This window comes from Amphichorda felina (genome assembly GCF_050947745.1).
Source record: "Amphichorda felina strain 45539 chromosome Unknown scaffold_2, whole genome shotgun sequence".
Taxonomy (NCBI): Eukaryota; Fungi; Ascomycota; class Sordariomycetes; order Hypocreales; family Bionectriaceae; genus Amphichorda; species Amphichorda felina.
This window is the reverse complement of record NW_028145048.1, coordinates 3,504,271-3,523,093: the sequence shown is the minus strand read 5'-3', so window position 1 is coordinate 3,523,093 and position 18,823 is coordinate 3,504,271. Positions and strand designations below refer to the sequence as shown.

The following is an 18,823-nucleotide window of genomic DNA, read 5'->3' as shown; positions in this document are numbered from 1 at the left end:
CATCCTGGCCAGGGTCAATGGCGACGACGGGTCAGTGGACGAGCAGCCGAGCCTGACAGGTCCCTTGGGAAGCCCATAGGCTGGCCCTGCTGGGCGCTGCTCCATAGCACACCAGAGTCCGAAGGGGGGGAAGAGGCGAGGAGGGGCCTCCAGCTGCGGCTACTGCAAACCACTGCAAGCACCCGCGTCCAAAGGACCAGTCGACGGACGGTGCAGACCTGCAGGACTCATGTCTGGTGGACCGTGGTGAGTGAGTCAATGGCCGTGCGATCCCATGACTGGCCGTCTTCTGGATTGGTGCACGCCGTTGCCAGAGGGCGCGGCTTGACGTCCTCTGTTTGACCAAGCGCCCTTGGGAGGTCTGGCGTTGTAGACTGGACTCGAGGAGGGGAGTTTTTAGGAACACTACCACTCCGTACTACCTACTATGTACTACTAGCTGCGTGGGAGACGCCCTTGCAACCCCGGCCCCTGTTGCGAGATTAACAAGCTTAAAAAAAAATTAAAAGATAAATGGAAAAAAAAAAATTAGGAGTCTGAACAGGCACCCTGTCATCACCGGCGCAAATCCTTGTCGGTTCGAGCTGGGTGGGTTCTTGCAAGTCTGAGGCCCATCTACCACAACACTTCATGTTGCCGTAACTCGAACATCTGTTCGGACTTTTGCATCGCATCTTGGTCGAGCCATGACGTTGATGGCCACGACGGGAATGCCATCACGGGCATTCTGGGCCCTTGGGCTGGTTGGGAGCGGTAAGCGGAGGGTGTGGCTCAGCACTCTGCACTGCTGCAAGCCGTTCCCACGATCCACCAGCCGAGCACCAGACCCGGCACACCACCACTCGCATGGCCTCACAGCAGCCTGCACCAGTCTCGATGGGGAGGGGGGCCCCAAACAAAGGACAGACCGGGGTAACAGTCATCGGCCACACCTAGTCTATTCCTAGCACTAGCGGAGGACGGGAGGACGGGAGGGGGGTGCCTTGAGCAGGTTGACAGACACACGCTGGGGAGACTGCAGAGAGACGCCTGTTTGAGCCTCCTCCTCCTCCTCCTGGATATAATACCTCCACACACTCCATCCCCTTAGGCAACAATCTCCTTCTTCCCTATCCCAATTCTCCAGTACCATCCTCTCACAGTCCATTCTGGGCCATTATTCTACTTTGACCAGTCCCCTCCCAGTCCTACTTAGGTACCCAGTCCTCACCTGCATTGTACATTGTATCCTGTACCTGGTGCTCTCCTCCCTCCTCCCACACCACGCGACACCAGACCACCGCGCTCAACTTACAAAAGCGAGCCCGCACCCACCCACATCCCGTCGCCAACTTGGATCTCTTCATATCACAACGAAGACCACGTCGGCGCCGCTCCATATCCTACCAGCGACTCGACACTCACAGCATTGAGCATACCACTGGCCTGGACCGCGACGTCTGCCTCACCTCCACCGGCCTCTTGTTCCGCCCCGAGGTGTCGTCCCTTCGCATCGTCGTCGAGGAGAACCGCTCCAGCAGACTCCGACGCGACTCAACACCCCGCCCCACAACAACCGCTCACCCTGAGCAGCGACCTCGCCGTCGCCCATCCCTGAGCGCGAGGGCGTCTCGTCCGCCTCGGCCGCTCATCATACAACCGGCGCCCCCTTCCAGGGACGACCACCCACCAGCAACAACCACAGACACAGACACCACAAGGCCCTCGCGCCGTCATACGTTCTCCAGCTCGCCCGCCATGTGCACCTCCAACGAGTACACCTACGTCTACCCCGACGGCCGCCAGGAGAAGCCCCAGCGGCAGCACATGCTCTGCCCGGCCTCGCGCCACGGCGTCCCCTGCGCCGACACCGTCATCTACCGCTACCCGCCCAAGTCGATCCCCTTTACCGGCCAGCCCTCGTCTGCCCCCGCCGCCGGCTCCCCATATCTCTCCGCCCAGTTCCCCCCGACACCAACCTACACGCCTCGCTCCTCCACCCCCAACTACCGCTCCGGCGACGAGTCGGACCGCTCCGCCGGCTACCACAGCAGCTCCTCCAACAACAAGAAGCACCCCCCCACCGTCTACATCAACGGCAAGAAGGTCTACGACTCATCGCCATCCCGCGGCAGCGAGCGCTTCGTCATCGTCGACGGCCCGCCCTCCCCGCGCACCACCTCCTCCTCCAGCCGCGCCTACGGCGGCTCCCCCAACACGACACCGTCCTCCCCCGTGAGCCCCTACATGGTCCCCACGGGCCGCCCGCGACGGCGCGAGTCGTCGGCCTCGTCGGCACGGCGGCCCGTTATTGTGAACGACGGCGGCCCGCGCGTGGCCATCGACATTGTCGACGGGCCCGAGGGCCGGCGCCACCACCGCAAGGAGCACAGGCGCCACCCTTCCTCCTCCTCGTACTACTCCTACGACGAGGGCGACGCCACCGCGAGCAGGCGGCACCACCGCAAGGAGTCGTCGTCGTCCGACACCAAGCAGCAGCGGCGACAGGCGCAGCGCGACGCGCTGGTCGCCGACCGGATCGCGCAGGCCAATGCGGAGATTGCAGGCCGGACCAAGGTGCCCCAGCAGCAGCAGGCGAAGCAGACGCACTCGTCGTCTTCGTCTTCGGGCTCGCGGCGGTCGGGCGCCTTCTCGCAGGCGGACCTGGCAGATGCGATGCGGCGGGTGGACATCAAGGACAGCGGCGAGCGCGAGTGGCAGCGGCAGCAGGACGCCGAGGACGAGGCGCAGCGGCGGCGGCTGAAGGAGCGGATGACGGGGCTGCCGCGACGGAGTGCGACGGTGAGCCACGGGACTCGGCGGCCGAGGGTGTACTACCAGGATGCATCGTATTGAGGATGGGTGAGGATGGATGGGGGATGAAGTGAGGTGGATGTGTATACATATGGTACTTGCTTGATGGATGGGAGCTGGGAGCTGGGAGCGTTGATTTTGGGAAAGTAATACTCGATACCACACTTATTCTTTTGCTTGTTTTAGCTGTTTCACTTGTTTTACTATGCAAAATCCAAACCGAAAAAAAAAACATCGATTTGATTGAAACGAGTTGATCCTACCTTGTTCATGATGCTTCTCAGTGGCATGCTCACTCACGTAGTCCACACAGCCATCTGATGGAAGACAAACACATGATATCGGAAGCCTGCTCATCAGCGCGACACCACATTAGGATAGGACACCAAATTGACCAATATGGCCATCCATGAATCATTCCGTCTCCTGCCGTCATCGGCCACCGTATTCGATACCGACTTTCACCCTGTACTCATTCGCCAACCATTGATCTCTGCCTGCTGTATGGGCCAGGTAGCATCTGATGCCAGTATGGCGCGCCTGCAGCAACATGCATCATCGACCAGCTGCCCCTCTTTCTTGCACCTTCCCCCATTGACTGTTGACTCATCTCGCTGCCCCGCGTCTTATCGATATCGACACCAGAAAGTGCGAACGGCAGACGAACACTGGGGACTGGCCTGATTGGGGAGTCTGCCACCGGCTGCCTAAGGTATGGAGGGGGGGGGGGCCTGCTGCATGTGCCTTGCTGCTGCCTTTCGTGTCCAGTGGCCAAGAGAATGTGCAAAGTGGAATAAACGTGGGGCTCGCGTGTGACATGTGCGATGGGCGTATCCGTAGCATATTGGCATACCTACATGATAGTATCGACATACTACATGCATCATGTAAACCGACAATACTGTCTGTAGCTATGGTCATCTGGCTGGTCAACCTCATCGGGTGGTTCAGGAATATCCCCCCGACAACGCCCTCGACTGCATGTCGAGGAGATGTGACATGGCAACTCCAACTGCCGACGCAGAAGCCTGGGGACGACATTATTCTCATCTTGGCAGCATGTTTCGAAGATGTCTGAGTGCCACACCGCAACGTCCTGGAGCAACCACCACCATGGCCTCATCCCGTACTTTGGGGTGTCAAGCCACAACACCCCCCCCCATCACGGTCACGTTGACACTAGACCGAGACATGTGCCATGAAGCAGGTAGCAGAATGGTATTCATTGTATTAGTCGGATTCTGGGATGAACACTCTCGTATCCGATCCTCGCATCCCAGCGGAGGGGCCCTGTGACTGTGTAGACGGCCCCCATCAGGTCGACGGTCTTCCACTAATGCCCAGGCCACGACCGCTCCAGAGTAGACGACATGTCGAATCCCTGTCCAAACACGATACCCGAAAAGTCATCCATCGTCTGCGGAAACGACGCAACACTCCAGTCCACCACACCCCCCGACGCCATGATCCCCCCTCCCGCTCCCGCCCCTCCCCCTCCTCCTCCGCCAGCCATACCCATGCCCATGCCTATACTACCACTCCACAGCCCCGTCATCATCCCCGGGTCCGGCCCCGGAGCATCGACCACGGCCCCACCGCCGCCCGGTGAGTCACCCTTCCACAGCATCTCCCACCTCTTGAACCGCGCATACTCCGACTCCTCCTCCCCCTCCCCTTCCCGGTGGGCCCCTTCCTCCGAGGTCTCCAGCCGCGCCACCGCCCGCTCCAGCACCTCGATCAGCGACGCCTCGGACCGCGCCGACTCCCCGCCCGCGGCCATGACCCTGATCATGGCGACGCCATCGCGCAGCGAGTCCCGCAGGCGCTCCGCCGCTCCGCCTCCGCCTCCGCCTCCGCCGCTTGTGCTGCCGACGCGGCGCTGCAGGCACTGCGCGATGATGACGAGCAGCGCGGCGCGGCAGCCGCTGAACTCGGTGTACGAGGCGCGGGCGAGGCCGACGGTGGACCGGAGGGCGCGGCAGGTGTCGATGATGGAGAGGGCGGCGGCGACGCAGTCGGAGACGAGGAGGGAGCGGGAGGAGTCGGCGGTGGTGCTTCTCCTGGAGGAGGACGACGACGATGAAGGGCGGCGGTGATGCTGCTGCTGCTGCTGCTGCTGCTGTTGTTGTTTTGAGGGATCGGTAGGGGGCGAGCTGGTGTTGCTGCGGCTGGGGACGCGCAGGAAGATAAAAGGCCGGCCGGTAAAGATACGCACGAGGCAATACTCGAGGCGGAGGTGCATCTGGGAGCGGCGGCTGGCGGGTGAGGGGGGTGATGATGATGAGGGGGGTGGGGAAGAGGTTGGATCTTCTCCGCGGACGCTGACGGGGAGAGCGTCCCACCATCGGTGCAGGTGGTTCTTGAGGTCCACGAGCCGGCTGAGCGTGTCCAGGGAGCCGTGTGCCGCGTGCTTCTTGAGGACGGATCTAGAAGGTTAGTTCATTGTGTGAGATTCATAGCATGAATAGCAGAACATACATCTCCTGTGATATCTTGCTGAGCATCTGGTGTAGCTGGAGGACGGCGAGCATGGCCTGGGTGTGTCTTGTCGATGTTGGCCACAGATCAGGCCGGTCGACGGGCATCTCGGCGTCCACATCGGTGCTGGCGATGGACATGGGCCGTCCGTGGAAGATACCCACGCGTCTTGACATGATCATCATCATCAGCGAGATCACCTCCCTCCATACCACGCGCAACCCAACCACTAGATAGATGACTTACCTCTCCGTGGTGTAAGCCGTCCACCACACCCGGTTCCGCGTCTCCCCCACGACGGGGTCCAGCCCCGCGACAGGATACCTGCGATGCATGCCGTTCTGTATCGCCAGCTTGACCGCCAGGTTGAGGTAGATGTACGACAGGCCCGACGCGTCCAGCGGCAGCGTGTAGATGCCAATCAGCAGGCACGCCTGCACGCTCTCGAGCGACGACGCCGCAATCACGTCGGGCACCAGCTTGCACGCCTGCTGGTAGAACATGACACCCACAGCGTCCTCGGAGAACGGCCCCATCGTAGTCGTGGGATCGCCGTCCCGGCTGCTGCCCGTGCTCCAGGACCCTCCCGGCGGCGCCGGCGAGTCCAGGTACGCGTACTGCGTGCCGATGGCCAGGACGATGAAGATGATGCACACGGTCCCGACGTCGCGCTGCGTCAGGGGTGATACCCTGCCGGCATCGCCGCTCCCCCCGTACGCGGCGTGCAGCTTGCTGAGGAGCCACCCGCGCTCGACGTAGAAGTAGTTGGTCTCTGCGTGCTTGAAGAAGGCCTGGACGAGGAAGTCGGCGACGTGGCGCGGCGGGAGGGACGACAGCGCTGTGGAGATGGCCGACGGGGCAGACTGCAGCTCCTCGGGGCGGTAGTACTCCTTGAAGTTGAGCACGCCGTGGTCGCCCTTTTGTCTGTTCGTCAGCAGAAGACATCCGTGCAGGGTGGGAGCTGGGAGGCACGTACACTGCGTCCTTGGTCGGCGACACGTTGCTCGATCCATGCCTTTATGCGCATGGAAAAGTTCCAGTGCGAGAACTCGCCCGAGTAGTCTGGGCATGGGTCAGTCCGGATACGCGGGAGACGGGTAGGTATTCTGCGTGGGTGCTCACGGGTGATGTTGTTCCCAACCGGCTGGACGGTGAAGCTCTCCTCCTCGGCCCCGAGGTACTCGGAGCAGCCCTCCTCGTGAGATACAGACTGCCCTCGACGCGGCAGCGCGTGGTCCTTGTCGACAGCCTCAGCAAGGCCCCGGAGGTTCTCCAAGTCGAGGTCAATGTCGCCAGCATAGTGCTTCACGAGTCTCTCCATGTAGCCCAGGCGCTCCGCCAGCTCGGCACTGTCCCGGTCGGCGCAGCCCTGCGGCCTTTGGACCATGTTAGTGACAGACTAGCAATTCCCCCGGGCGGGGAGGGGATATCTGTGTGTCTCACCCTCCGGCCGACTCCGGCGCCGGGTTCCCGTGTATGGCGGAGACGACTCCGAGGAACTCGCACTGCCTGCGAAGGCGGGTGCACCTCCGGCAGGGGACTCCGCCGTGGCACTTTTCCTTCTGGCGGCGACAGCCATCGCAGCTGTACGCGTGGCGCTTCCTCGTCAGTTGGACTATTACCAGGAGAGGTGAGTTTGGGACAGCTGGGGCAATACACACGCTCTCACAGCGCGCTTGCGCTCCCTGTCTGCCACACGGCGCTTCCTCTGCCTCGGGCGGGCAGTGTTGGAAAGGTCCATTCATTCATGCATGTACGTGTATCCACCGGGGTGAACCGGCCGGCCCGGGGGGACACTTGCGGTGACGGGATGACTTGCTGTGGGTGGATTGGGGGGGGGGGAGGAGGTTAGCGAAGATGCAGGGATGACCAGGCGGTTTGGTGATGGAGCCACTCGGGGGCAGAATTTGTGTTTCGTCAGACGAGAGCCGTTTATCGGCCGCTGGGTCGAGGGGTAAATTGTAATCACAGTCCCAGCGACCCAGCCTGATGGATGATGCGGGGAACGCGCCGTGTTAGCGTCCAGGGTGGGCTTTGATGGGGGCGATTGAAGGGTCCAGACTCCAGGCTGTGATGGCATCACGATCCCCAGTGAGTGGTGGGCGAGTTGAGAATTGGCAATTGGCCCGCGGTTCCATGAATCACGGTGCATGGTGCATGAGCATCGACGCCTACACCTCCTCCCAGACTACTCCTAGCACCACTACAGCTTGGCCTTCTGCTCCCCCTCAAACAACGGGCGCATCGACTCCTCCAGGGGACTCGTCTTCTGCGTGATCCTCTCCTTGCTCGTCTGGTACACCCGAGGCACCCCCGACTGCCCAAACGGCACACCGTCACGCACCATGGCGGCCAGCCCCTTGCTCGACAGAAGAATCGCCGGCATGCCGTGCCCGCTGAAGCCGGCAATGATGAACTGGCCCGGCTTGTCCGGCACCTCGCCCACGTGGGGGACAAAGTCGGAGCTGTAGCCCATGACTGCAAGCTCTGGTCAGCACTTCTCATATGATCATCATCATCACTACTAGGGGGGGGGGCGTCTTGTTCCTTACTGCCCGTCCAGACCTTGCTGGTCTTTGCCTGCGAGTCCTCCCACCCCCGGAAATGCCGCTGCATGTACCCGTCAAAGTACGAGACCGCCTCGCCTATGAGCTCATCGTCGCGCGTGTTGCCAAAATACCGGCCCCGGCTGCCCCAGAATCTCCTCCTGGCTCCTCCCACGACGATGCTCCCGTCCGCGCGAGGGATCAGGTAGTCAAAGTCGCCCACGCGCCCGCCGAACCGGATCCCGTACGTGTTGACCAGGTGCGGCGCGCCCCTACCCTTGGGGCTCTCGATGTGGCTGCACGTGCCCCGGACAGGCACGATGCTGCCCGCGTACTCGGGCAGGACGGACTCGGTGTACGCGTTGGTCGCGTAGACGACCTTGGGGGTCCTGATGGTCCCGCGCGCCGTGTGCACCGCGTATCTCCCCGAGGCGTCGCGCGTCGACGAGACGGACGACACGGGTGTGTTGGCCTGCGCGTTGACGAGGCCCCGGGCCAGGAGCTTGCCCAGGAGCTGGTGGACCATCTTGAGCGGCCACAGGTGTGCGGCCGTGAAGCTGAATGCGCACTGCGCGCCCTTCATGCCGGTGACCTAATCACATGCCGTCATGTTAATTAAACATCTTGATTCTTCGACGAGGAAAGATGGATGAAAGAAGAAGAAAAAGGGGCATACCCGTTCGGCATCCTCCTTGGGGATAAAGGCCACATCGCGCAGGTTGACCAGCCCAGCCTTGACCAGCTCCCGATACGCCTCCTCGGTCTGCGCCGCATGCTCCGCGTCGAGGTACACGTCCAGCGAGCGCGTGAGGTGGAAGTCGCAGTCCAGCGCCTCGCCCTCGACGAGGTCCTTGACGGCCAGCACGTTGGCCGCCTCAAAGGCCGCCAGCTCGGCCGCGGCCGCGGCGCCATACATCCTGGTGTAGCGGGGGATGTTGAAGTAGACGTCGGGCTTGACGTGGCCCCCGTTGCGGCCCGTGGCGCCGGAGCAGATGGTGCGCGCCTCGAGGAGCACGATGGAGGGGGGAGGGCTGGCGCTGTCCTGGAGGATGTGGTACGCCGTGGCGACGCCCGCGAAGCCGGAGCCGATGATGACAATGTCGGCCTCCGAGGGGAGGTCTGGCGTGGTGCGGTGGTTGTCGAGGGGCCGGGACTCGGCGTTCCAGAAGGACTTGACCGGGTTGGGGACCGGTCCGCTGCTGGACTGGTTGGACATGGTGATGGGATGTGGTGGTGGTAGTGTCTGTTGTGTTGTGACACGGGCTAATATGGATAGAGGTAGCAGCTCGAGGGTGTCCCCAGATGATGATGCTAGAGTGAAGTATCCTCTGTATTTACGTGTACGAGCATACATGTCCCAGGTGGCCCAAACCCCCGCTCCCCAACATTTCCTCTTCACCCTGGTCTTGAATACAGGGTGCTGCGGTATCACCATGACCGCCTTGGGGACGACGAGCCCGCTAGACCAGGTCGATGTAGACTAGAATAGAGCCGCGAACCCCCAACGGGTAGGTCGTAGGCGGCTCCATCGGAGTCTCCATCAAAGAGGGCGGCCGCATGGCGCCAGCTACCCCGGATTGCGCTTGGCCGCCTCCGAAGCCGGAGACTGGCCTTATCAATGCCACGGCTATTCGCACCAGCACATGTACGTACCGCCATCTACTTGACAGGTTACTCCGTACTACGCCGTACGATGTGGGTCCTGGCATAATCCGGATCCCGGCCACCCCCCGTCGGAGCCCCGGACCGGCAAGATGACCGGCAACCTGCCAGTCTACGGCTGCATCACTCCAGGCCACTTGGACACAAAAACATTGGTCAGATGTAATAATTATATTTTATGCGTCAAGTAATCATGCTGTCATTTAGTCTTCAATATTCCCGTCTTCCTCAGCTCGAGAGGACCTTGTCCAGGGCACCAACCAACGCCGGGACTGCATCATAGGTTAGCACAGCTGTCACTTGTCTCTACCACGTAATTAGAATGGGGAGGAGGGTGGAAACTCACTGTGCGCCTCCTCAAAGATGAGCATCGGGCGGAGTCGCACCGTCTGCACGCCGCAGGTGCCAATGTTGACGCCCAGCTTCTTCATGCTCTTGACCAGGCCGGCCGCGTCTTGGGTGTCAAAGGCAATGTATGTTCTGCAGGCACCCAGATTAGCTTTATTACAACTTGATGACCTGTAATGGTTTTTTTCTGTCTGTTTCGAATGCACTCACCCCTTCCCCTTGCCTCGCAGGTTCTTGATGTGCTCCGGGTACTTGGTCGCCAGCTTCTCGAGCTCCGCGTACAGAGCGTCTCCGACACGCGCCTGATGCACAGTTAGTTATATAGGCGGTAGTCGAGATCACTCCTCGGGCGGTCAACATACGCATTGCTCGACAAGGTTGTGCTTGAGGATCTCGCCAATGACGGCCTTGCTCATGAGCACACGGGCAGGGTCACCAATCCACCTACACACACGGCGTCAGCACCAAATCTTGCATGCACACTGTCACCAACAACACCGTCCCCTGGCATTGGACCTACGTGTTGAACTGGCGGTACGCCTTATCCGGCACCAGCATGCGATCGCCAAAGAAGTAGCCCGCCGTCTGGGCCTTCTTGGAGAAGGTGACAATGTCCGGCGGCGACGACAGGTTCCAGTGCTCGTGGCCCCAGAACCTGCCCGTGGCGCCGAAGCCCGTCTGCACCTCGTCGGCGATCATGACGACGCCGTGCTTGCGCGTCACGTCGCGCAGGCCCTGGAAGAAGGCCGGGCTGGCGTGGTTGTCGCCGCCCTCGCTCTGGATGGGCTCGACGATGAGGGCGGCCACGGGGAAGCGCCAGGAGGTGATGAGGCGCTCGACCTCGGCGAGGCAGCGCGCCTCCTCGGCGGCGTTGGCGTCGGCGTGCTGGGCCAGCGGGTAGCGCAGCTTGGGGAAGGGCGCCTGGGGCCAGTCGAAGGAGGGGATGTCGAGCTTGTGGACGGCCTTGGAGCGCGTGGTCGACAGGGAGCCGAAGCCGCGGCCGTGGAAGGAGTCGGCGAAGCTGAGGACGGCCAGGTCGGGGGACCCGGGCTTGGCGTTGGCCAGGCACGACGTCGTCTCCTCCGAGGTCCAGTCCACGCCCTCGCCACGCTGGCGACGGCGGTGCAGCATAAAGGCCGCCTTGAAGGCCAGCTCGTTGGCCTCGGAGCCCGACTGCGCCGTGAAGATGTTGTCCAGGCCCTTGGGCGCCACGCGCAGGAGCCCGTCCTTGAGGGCCTCGTACCAGAAGTGAGAGGGGAAGTTGCCAATGGCAGGGCGGTTGACGAGCGCCGAGATCATCTCGGGCGACTTGGCCGTCTCGATGAGGGCGGCATTGTTGTACCCGACGGGGATGGACGCGATCTGCGAGTAGCTGGTCTGGTCAGGATCTATGCTTGCTGGCCATCCATCGAGTAGTAGACTTACACATCGAGGAAGCGGTTGCCGTCGACATCGACGATGCTATCCCATGTTAACTACCAAACCACCACCAGCCTGCAACACGAAAAAGAAAACAAGTTCTGCTCACTAGTTGCCCTCGCTCTTCTCGTAGTCGACGACGAAATGGGCGGCGCGCGAGTCAAAGACGGTGTTGAGGTCCTTGAGCGCAGCCTGGGACTTGGGGCCGGGCACCTCGGTGGTGACCGAGTGCTGGAGGACGGAGGACATGATGGGCGCGGCTGGGGAGGAGGAGGAGGAGTCGCAGAGGTTAATTGGGAGCAGAGAGAGGAGGGTTTGGGGTTTCCATGTGCGGGACGCAGGGCCTTTATTAGCTCTGAGCCGGGTGCTGGACTATACTATTTGTATGCATGAGATCATCGCTGATGGTGTGGTGGACTGTGTTACTGTGGACTATTATCCAGTAGACTCTCCAGTTCTCCACAAGCCCAACGGAGCCTGAAGCTGCGTCTCGGGCCCGGCTTCGGCTTTCGCAGTCTTACCTAAATCGATGCCGTATCCTCGCTGCCGGCTCGCTGCCCAGTATTACAGTCATTGCTCTTCAGGCAAGTAAATCCGAGAGCCATGTTGTGCACCCCGCCCCTGTCCTAGAAATTACCTAACGGGGGCCCTGACGGATCCATCCGGTCCATTATTCATACTCCGTACCTACAATGTATACCCGTACGAGTACGTACATGAAGCCCAATCTTCATCAACATTCCATCTCGTGACTCCTGCAGGCCCCGTCCAGCCATGTCTCAAAACACACCTTCAGGCGTTGGTCCCACCGGCTATTAACGGCCAGGACGCCGAAATCCACGACTCAGCCGGCCAAGCTGTTTTAGATTGGCGGGGCCTGCTTTCAATCTGCCCACATTGATCACTTCCCTATGTGCAAGGTTTTGGAGATACGTACCGTTCGGCATGGGGGAGCGCTGTGTCGCCGCCCGATCGCCAACTATTGATGTGTTCGCATTCCCGCCCTGGCCGATATGCCACCCGGGACGAAGGCGTTCCATTCCACGTGGGGGATTTCGATCCCGTGATGCTCCTGGAATATTATATAGAATACTGTAGAATTTCCATTGCTCGGCGCTCGGCACCATGTGCATGCTGAAGGACCGGGCCGGTGTTTGGCAGACATCCGGGCAGACATCCGGCCCCACCCGGCTGTTGATCGCCGGCCCCTCATCCAGAGCGCTGCTCCCGATGAGAGCGCATCTACCTTACCAATGGCCGTGCTTAGCCCTGGAAACTATTACTATTCTCAAGGAAATCTCGGAGAGATCGACCGATGCAAGATGTCTGGGCTGGGTCTCAGGTTTCTGGCAATGACTTCGAAGTCTCGTGAGTATTCGTTGGGGAAATCGATATGGAACACCATGTCGTGGACCGAATTCAACTGTTTGTCCTATATTATCATCCGCGAAAAGACATCGCATTGTAGAAAACTCCATGAAGCGCCAGCTTCCGCTCCAGCCACAGTCTGCACACCACCATTCCTGCACGCTCACCCCAAATCGTCCTCACTCCCCCACCACACCACCTGCTGTCTCAAGATCCCCCCCACAGGGTTGATATGAAAGTTATAAAAAGACATCACGAGCCACAGGGTGTATAAGTAACAAAGTCCATACTCTTTCTACCATGTCATAGTTGCAAGATTGTCATTTTCGGTGGAAAGAGCATATGTGATAGGCCCATCATCTAAGACAAGCCTCTCCTCGCCGGTACCAGTCATGGTCACCAAGGAGGGTATCGTGACATGCACGCATACATGGGTCTAATCTTGGTACCATGCCGGGGCGTGACTTTTGTGACTACACAGAGACATCAACACCATCACTGGGACGTGAGTGTGCATATGCAGCAGAAACTTGGAAGAAGAGTTATCGGACAGCATTGGGGGTACAATCACGACGGTTGCTAAGAGACGGGTCTGGGGACTGACCATATGAGAGCACAATAGAGGGCACTTGGTAATGAGAGAACACCCAAGCCGTTTCCCGCCTTTCAATGATCCCAAAGCCACTCAGCGCATCAATGGTTATTTGTGAGACATGGGGAAAGCTCGTGTCTCGTCTCGTCGTCGTTGGTGAGTATTCCTCGTCTGCCCACAACCAAGTCGCAACCTCTCCCTATCTATCATGTGCTAAAACAAAATCACCACCAACTACGAGCCATCTCTCAGACGAATTATCACTCGACACTTTTCGAAAAGACAATCGCTAGTGACGATCCTAATGCGTCTAGCACTCTTGCAGCATTGAATCCTCGTGTATCCGAATTCCTCTACCTAAAACCAACACCAAAAAGGGGTATCAAAGAAGTATGTTATCCAAAGCAATCCCACCCATGTACGCCGCCTTCTACCCATCCCGAGAATCCATATCTACTACACGCAAGGCATATACACCACCACGATACTATATCCCCCTCATCGTCTATTCACGTTCGTTCACCACCGCTCCCCTGCCTCCCCCTCGGCGCCCTCCCCAGCCTCACCACCGGCCCAACATCCACCTCCCTCAGCGCCTCCCAGTGCGCCCTCAGCTTCTCCTCCCTCACGACGAGCTCGAACCCGGCCAGGAAGCAGAAGCTAATCTCCAGCCGCGCCAGCTCCGCCTCGCTCACGCCACCCACGCGCGCCACCTTGGCGTGCGGGTACGCCAGGTCCTCGAGCGCCTTGGCCGCGACGCGCACGCCCGCCAGCACCAGCCGGTGCGCGTTGCGGCGCGTCACGGGGATGGCGCGCTCCTCGACGGCCAGCCGGTGGATGTACAGCGACGCCGCCATGTACACGGCCGCGCTGGCCGGGCAGAACTGGTGCAGCCGCGCGAGGTAGCCGGTGATGCTGATGGGGGGCTCGAGCTTGCTGTAGAAGCGGCGCGTGATGGCGCCGTGCTGCGTCGACGTGGCGGCGTCGGAGGCCGTGAGGACCGGGTAGGGGTAGGGGTAGCTGCTGTCGGGGCTGGGGCCGGAGGAGGCGGAGGAGGCAGAGGAGGAGGAGGATGGTGTTTTGAGGTGCACGCCGTCGATGGCGTGGTGGTGCTGGGAGGTGTAGGTGGTGGATTCGGAGTCTCTGCGCCGGGAGGGCGGCGTCCGCGCGGGGCTTGAGCGCGCCATCATGTCCTTCTCGGCCTGCAGGCCGGTCATCTGGGGATCGGTCGGCGTACGCGGGGGAGGCGTCGGGGGCACGTCGCCGGTGACTCGGACGAGGGTCTCGAGGTTGGCGCTCAGGAGGCGCAGAGCCTCAGCCGCGGGCAGGCGGGAGAGGTCGAGGCCACCATCATGGTCCGACGGCGGCAGGGAGTCGGCGGAGGACTGCTTGAGTTGGATGGTAGGTGGTGGCAGCTGAGTCTGTGTCGTCGTGGCCGTTGCCGTCGCCGTTGATATTATGTCGGCCATGGTCTGCTCACCGCAAGAGTGTTGTCGACGACGGGCAGAAGAAGGGAAAGCCGGGATGTGCTCGGGGACGTCGGGTAGATGAGATCTGAGCGGCCTCGGTCCCTATCATTGTCCCAGGCACTTTGTCTAGCCGCTCGGCGTTCCCGTGGTGTTGGTCGAGGCAGCGCAGCGGAGATGCGGGCGAGGCCAGCCGAAATATTGGAGACGGGACGTGTGATGATGGGTGTGATAAAGATGGTCACTACATGCGGGGTCGGCGGGACAATGTTGAAGAGATGGGACGTCGATGGTTCGATATGGGCTGCTCAGCCTCGTGTATATTACTCCAAGGACCGTTGGCGAACCGTCCAGTGCCGTGGGTTGCTCGAGAGGTGCTCGAGACGACGCGATACGGACAGCACAGCAACGAGCGAGACGACCATTCTTCTTTTTTTTCATCAACCTCGACGGCGGGACCCCAAGGAATGCAAGGGAATTGGAGCAAATCTTTGCCTCTGCGGAGCACGTGTCGGCGAGTAATTCTAGCGCCAGGGTTGGCAAACTTGGCCTCGGGATTGGGGGGATTCGGGACCGGCGTCTCCTCTGGCCCCAGAGCTATTTCCGGCCTGCAGAAAGCTTCTTTTCTGGTGCTTGCTTGTGGGCTGGGCAGCCTGTGGGCAAGCCTGTGGGCAAGCCTGTACTCTCGACAAGTTGGGCTGGCCTCTGTCTTTTAACTCGAGCCTAGAATCGAGCCGGGCGCTGGATGGGGATTTGGCCGTGCCGATCCCAATATCGGAGACAGACTGGGTTTTGCAGTCCTTTTTGGCGCCCCGGTTTCATTCCGAATGCCGGGCCGTCTGTGTCTCGGTCTGGTCTGGAGGTCCAAGGCAGCAGAGGACGTTGCTATACTGTATATACGGAGTACGGGTAGTATATGCCATGTGCATGGTGACAGCGTGAAGAGCTGTTCAGATGGTGCCGCCTATCACATCTACAGACAGCCGTCCCCTCCTGCTCCGTACTATGTGCATGGAGAGCCCTCCCAGCCTACGGAAGCGTGTCCACGCCGCTTCCGAGCGACTTGCCCTGTGCGGTAACACCGGCCAGAGTGCCGAGGATCCAGGGCTCCACAGGGCGAGCCGTGTGTCCACAGTCCATCTGTGTCCATCTGAGTCCATGCGAGTCCATCTCAGGGTCTAGACCGTGGCAGGGGCTCAGGTCTCAGCTGATGGGCCGACCGATCAGGACCCGAGATGCCAGGCCTATTCCTACAATTCGTCCTCGTACGTGTCCATGGCAGGTCTTGGCACGACGTTGAAGTTGTTGCTCGTACGTACATAGGAGTATCCCGTATTATCATCTCATTGCTGCTGTAAGCATCTATCTTGACCTGATGTATCAGCAATCCGGCGCCACCTTGCAGTCCACCACCGTCGTCTGCCCAGCCTGCACCTTGGCCACGGCATCGCGCAGCACCGCTTCGAGGTCCTCGGCCCGCTCCGCCTTGAGCGCATGAACCCATCCCGTCCCCGCCGCCGCCGCGATGCCGCCATAGTCGGGCACCGGGTCGAACGAGATGTTGATCTCCTCGTTGCTAGACCGCGATCCCAGGCCCTCGGGGTGCACCAGCAGCAGCGACCGCCGGGGGGCATGCCATCCTACACACGCAAAAGTCAGCGAATTGAACCTAGTGACAGCAGCATGACAGCACTCGTCCTGTGACCACCTACCCTTGTTGTTGAGCACAATCGTCAGCACCGGAATGTTGTACCGCTTCGCAATCCAGTACACGCTCCCGGGCACCGAAAACAGATACGTGCCGTCGCCCACGACCTGCACCACAAACTTGCCCTTGCCCTTACCCCCGGCCTCGGCATCCGTCGCCAGCTTGATCCCCATGGCCGCGCCCCCGGACCACCCCAGCCCGCCGCCGCCGCAGTTGAGCCACGACCCGGGCTCCGTCACCTGCAGGTTGTCGTGCACGAACCCCGTGTTGGTCACCGCCTCCACCGCCCAGATCGTGTCCTCCGGGCACACCGACCGCAGCGTCCGGCACAGCTGGCCCGTCCCGAAGGTGCCGTCCTCTCGGGGCGCTGCCGCCTGTGCGATGGCCTCGAGGTGCAGCCCGTGCGCCGCCCGCCGCGACGCCTCCGCCCGGGACTGCTCCTCCTCGCGCGCCGCGAGCTTCTGCGCCGCGGGCGTGGACCGCGTCTTGAGCTCCGCCGTCACCTGCTCCACGGCCGTCAGCCCGTCGGCCTTGTACCGCGCGTCGGCCTGGAAGTAGTGCACGGGCATGAGCTCCTTGAGGGGGTCGACGTCGATGTGGAAGATGCGCGCGTCGGCGCGCGGCCGGCACCGCGACGTCACCCAGGGCACGTCGCAGTCCAGCACGACAATGGCGTCGGCCTCGCGGATGGCGTCGTGCTCGCCGAAGCGCAGCCCCAGCCACGCCGGGTGGTCGGCCGGGAAGCACATGTCGCTGCCGCCCACGTCGAGGACGCGCAGGCCCCTGACCGTGTCGGCGAGGTCGACGAGCGCCTGGGGCACGCGGTGGTTGCGCCCGGAGTAGCCCGTCACGATGAGGGGCCTCTCCGCGCCGGCGAGGGCGTCTGCGATGGCGGACACGGCGCCCGTGGGGAGGCTGCCCAGCTCGACGGGGTGCCAGTGCTCCTGCTTGAGCGAGTACGGCTTGATGTCGGACTCCATGACCTCGCGGGCGCTGCACAGGTAGACGGGGCCCTGGGGGTGGCTGGTGGCGTGCTGCAGGGCGCGGTTGACCATCTGCTTGATGTTGACGCCCGTCTTGATCTCGGCGGCGTACCGGCAGTACTGGGCCACGATGGCCTTCTGGTCGGGCACGTCCTGGACCCAGTGGCTGAACTCGGTGCGCGAGCCGCGCAGCTCGCCCTCGATGGTGAAGGCCGACAAGCCGGCAAAGACGAAGACGGGGGCGCGCCCCGTGGCAGCGTTGTGCACGGCAGCGCCCAGGCCCTGCGTGCCGACGTCGACGTGGATGAGGACGCATTGGGGCTTTCCGGTAAGACGAGCGTAGCCGTCAGCCATGGACATGGCGACCATCTGTTCCCGTTAGCCATCTGCTGCGCCTTGCGGTGATTGTCTGGTGTGGTGATACCTCGTTAGGACACGTGATGATGCGCGGGAACTTGCCCTTGGCCTCGCGCTGGCCCTTGACCATGGCCTCGATGATGCTGGGGTGGTCGGAGCCCAGGTTGACAAAGCAATGGGTGATGCCGGCCTCCCAGAGAGCCTCGAAGAAGGCGTACGAGGCAGTGTACGTGTCGGGGACGGCGGCCTGGGTCGAGGCGTGCCTCCTGTGGACGTCGAGGGAGACCTGGCGGCGAGGGCCCAGGGCCGTGGAGGGCGCTGCGGCGGCCCCACGATGATGCGCTGAGCCTGCTGTCTGTGTCTGGGATGCGGCTGTGGAGGTCGTGGACATGGACATGGGCGCCCCGAGGCCGGCGGCAGCAGCCATGGCCTGGCGCTTCCAGACGGTGGCCGCGAGCCCGGTGCTGCGGAGACGGGTGAGAGCCATGATGGCGGCTGTGCCTATACGATGGTGGTTGAATATGGTGACCGACCGACTTTGCCTAGACAGAGTGTCAGTATAAGCGACTTGGGAAATCAACGACAAGAACCGGCAGCAGCAAGTAATATCATCGTATTCCAATTGGGGAACCCACCTATCTGTTGGTGAGGGGCAGCGCGGGGTGAGATGGAGGTGAAATCCGGGGTAAATCGACCAGGCGACGTTGGGGAAGATGACGTCGACAGAGGGGGGGTTCTGGTCACGGCGGATCGAGGGCGAAGGATGAAGGAAAGGAGGAAAAGTGCAGGTCTGCTTGTTCTGCGGACGGATAACTATCTGGTCAAGGATTGGCCTGCCCCTCGTGTCGTGTCAAGAGTTAAGTAAGGCGGTCGTGGGCGTACCCTAGGGCGTACCGTTGTGCAGCGTAGGGTGGTGAAGCCGTCACGAGGCGCCTGCTGCACTGCTGGCAATGCCGAGTCTGGCCGCCCGCGATAAGCCGCTGTCAGATCAGACCCAGCTTGGGTCCAGAGATGGCACAATTGCCCAATCAGGCACGGCCACCGTCAGATGTCAGAAGCTGTCTGTTCTGTTTGTCTTATGCATCCCCGTACTTTGCCATCGT

General features: G+C 61.5%; 6 protein-coding genes across 6 annotated transcripts; 1 reads left to right on the top strand and 5 right to left on the bottom strand.

Annotated features, from left to right (window-relative positions):
• Positions 1–1,737: 1,737 nt before the first annotated feature.
• Positions 1,738–2,835, top strand: ACO1O0_002654 (uncharacterized protein; the record flags this gene model as incomplete). Its single annotated transcript, XM_083192119.1, has 1 exon — positions 1,738–2,835. The coding sequence occupies one exon, from the start codon at positions 1,738–1,740 to the stop codon at positions 2,833–2,835; it is 1,098 nt and encodes a 365-aa protein (XP_083053333.1).
• A 1,291-nt stretch (positions 2,836–4,126) lies between these two features.
• ACO1O0_002653 (transcription factor domain-containing protein) lies at positions 4,127–6,658 on the bottom strand (the record flags this gene model as incomplete). Its single annotated transcript, XM_083192118.1, has 5 exons — positions 4,127–5,219; positions 5,272–5,439; positions 5,518–6,188; positions 6,248–6,333; positions 6,394–6,658. The coding sequence occupies 5 exons, from the start codon at positions 6,656–6,658 to the stop codon at positions 4,127–4,129; spliced, it is 2,283 nt and encodes a 760-aa protein (XP_083053332.1).
• An 816-nt stretch (positions 6,659–7,474) lies between these two features.
• On the bottom strand, positions 7,475–9,033 carry ACO1O0_002652 (NAD(P)/FAD-dependent oxidoreductase; the record flags this gene model as incomplete). Its single annotated transcript, XM_083192117.1, has 3 exons — positions 7,475–7,749; positions 7,824–8,409; positions 8,494–9,033. 3 exons carry the CDS (start codon positions 9,031–9,033, stop codon positions 7,475–7,477), a joined length of 1,401 nt encoding a protein of 466 aa, XP_083053331.1.
• Positions 9,034–9,707: 674 nt separating this feature from the next.
• UGA1_1 (aminotransferase class-III) lies at positions 9,708–11,495 on the bottom strand (the record flags this gene model as incomplete). The annotated part of the gene is made up of 7 exons (XM_083192116.1): positions 9,708–9,751; positions 9,826–9,959; positions 10,038–10,129; positions 10,190–10,271; positions 10,348–11,199; positions 11,253–11,288; positions 11,356–11,495. 7 exons carry the CDS (start codon positions 11,493–11,495, stop codon positions 9,708–9,710), a joined length of 1,380 nt encoding a protein of 459 aa, XP_083053330.1.
• A 2,220-nt stretch (positions 11,496–13,715) lies between these two features.
• ACO1O0_002650 (cyclin-domain-containing protein) lies at positions 13,716–14,675 on the bottom strand (the record flags this gene model as incomplete). Its single annotated transcript, XM_083192115.1, has 1 exon — positions 13,716–14,675. One exon carries the CDS (start codon positions 14,673–14,675, stop codon positions 13,716–13,718), a length of 960 nt encoding a protein of 319 aa, XP_083053329.1.
• A 1,377-nt stretch (positions 14,676–16,052) lies between these two features.
• ACO1O0_002649 (thiamine pyrophosphate enzyme, N-terminal TPP binding domain-containing protein) lies at positions 16,053–18,207 on the bottom strand (the record flags this gene model as incomplete). Its single annotated transcript, XM_083192114.1, has 3 exons — positions 16,053–16,312; positions 16,385–17,732; positions 17,788–18,207. 3 exons carry the CDS (start codon positions 18,205–18,207, stop codon positions 16,053–16,055), a joined length of 2,028 nt encoding a protein of 675 aa, XP_083053328.1.
• Positions 18,208–18,823: the final 616 nt, after the last annotated feature.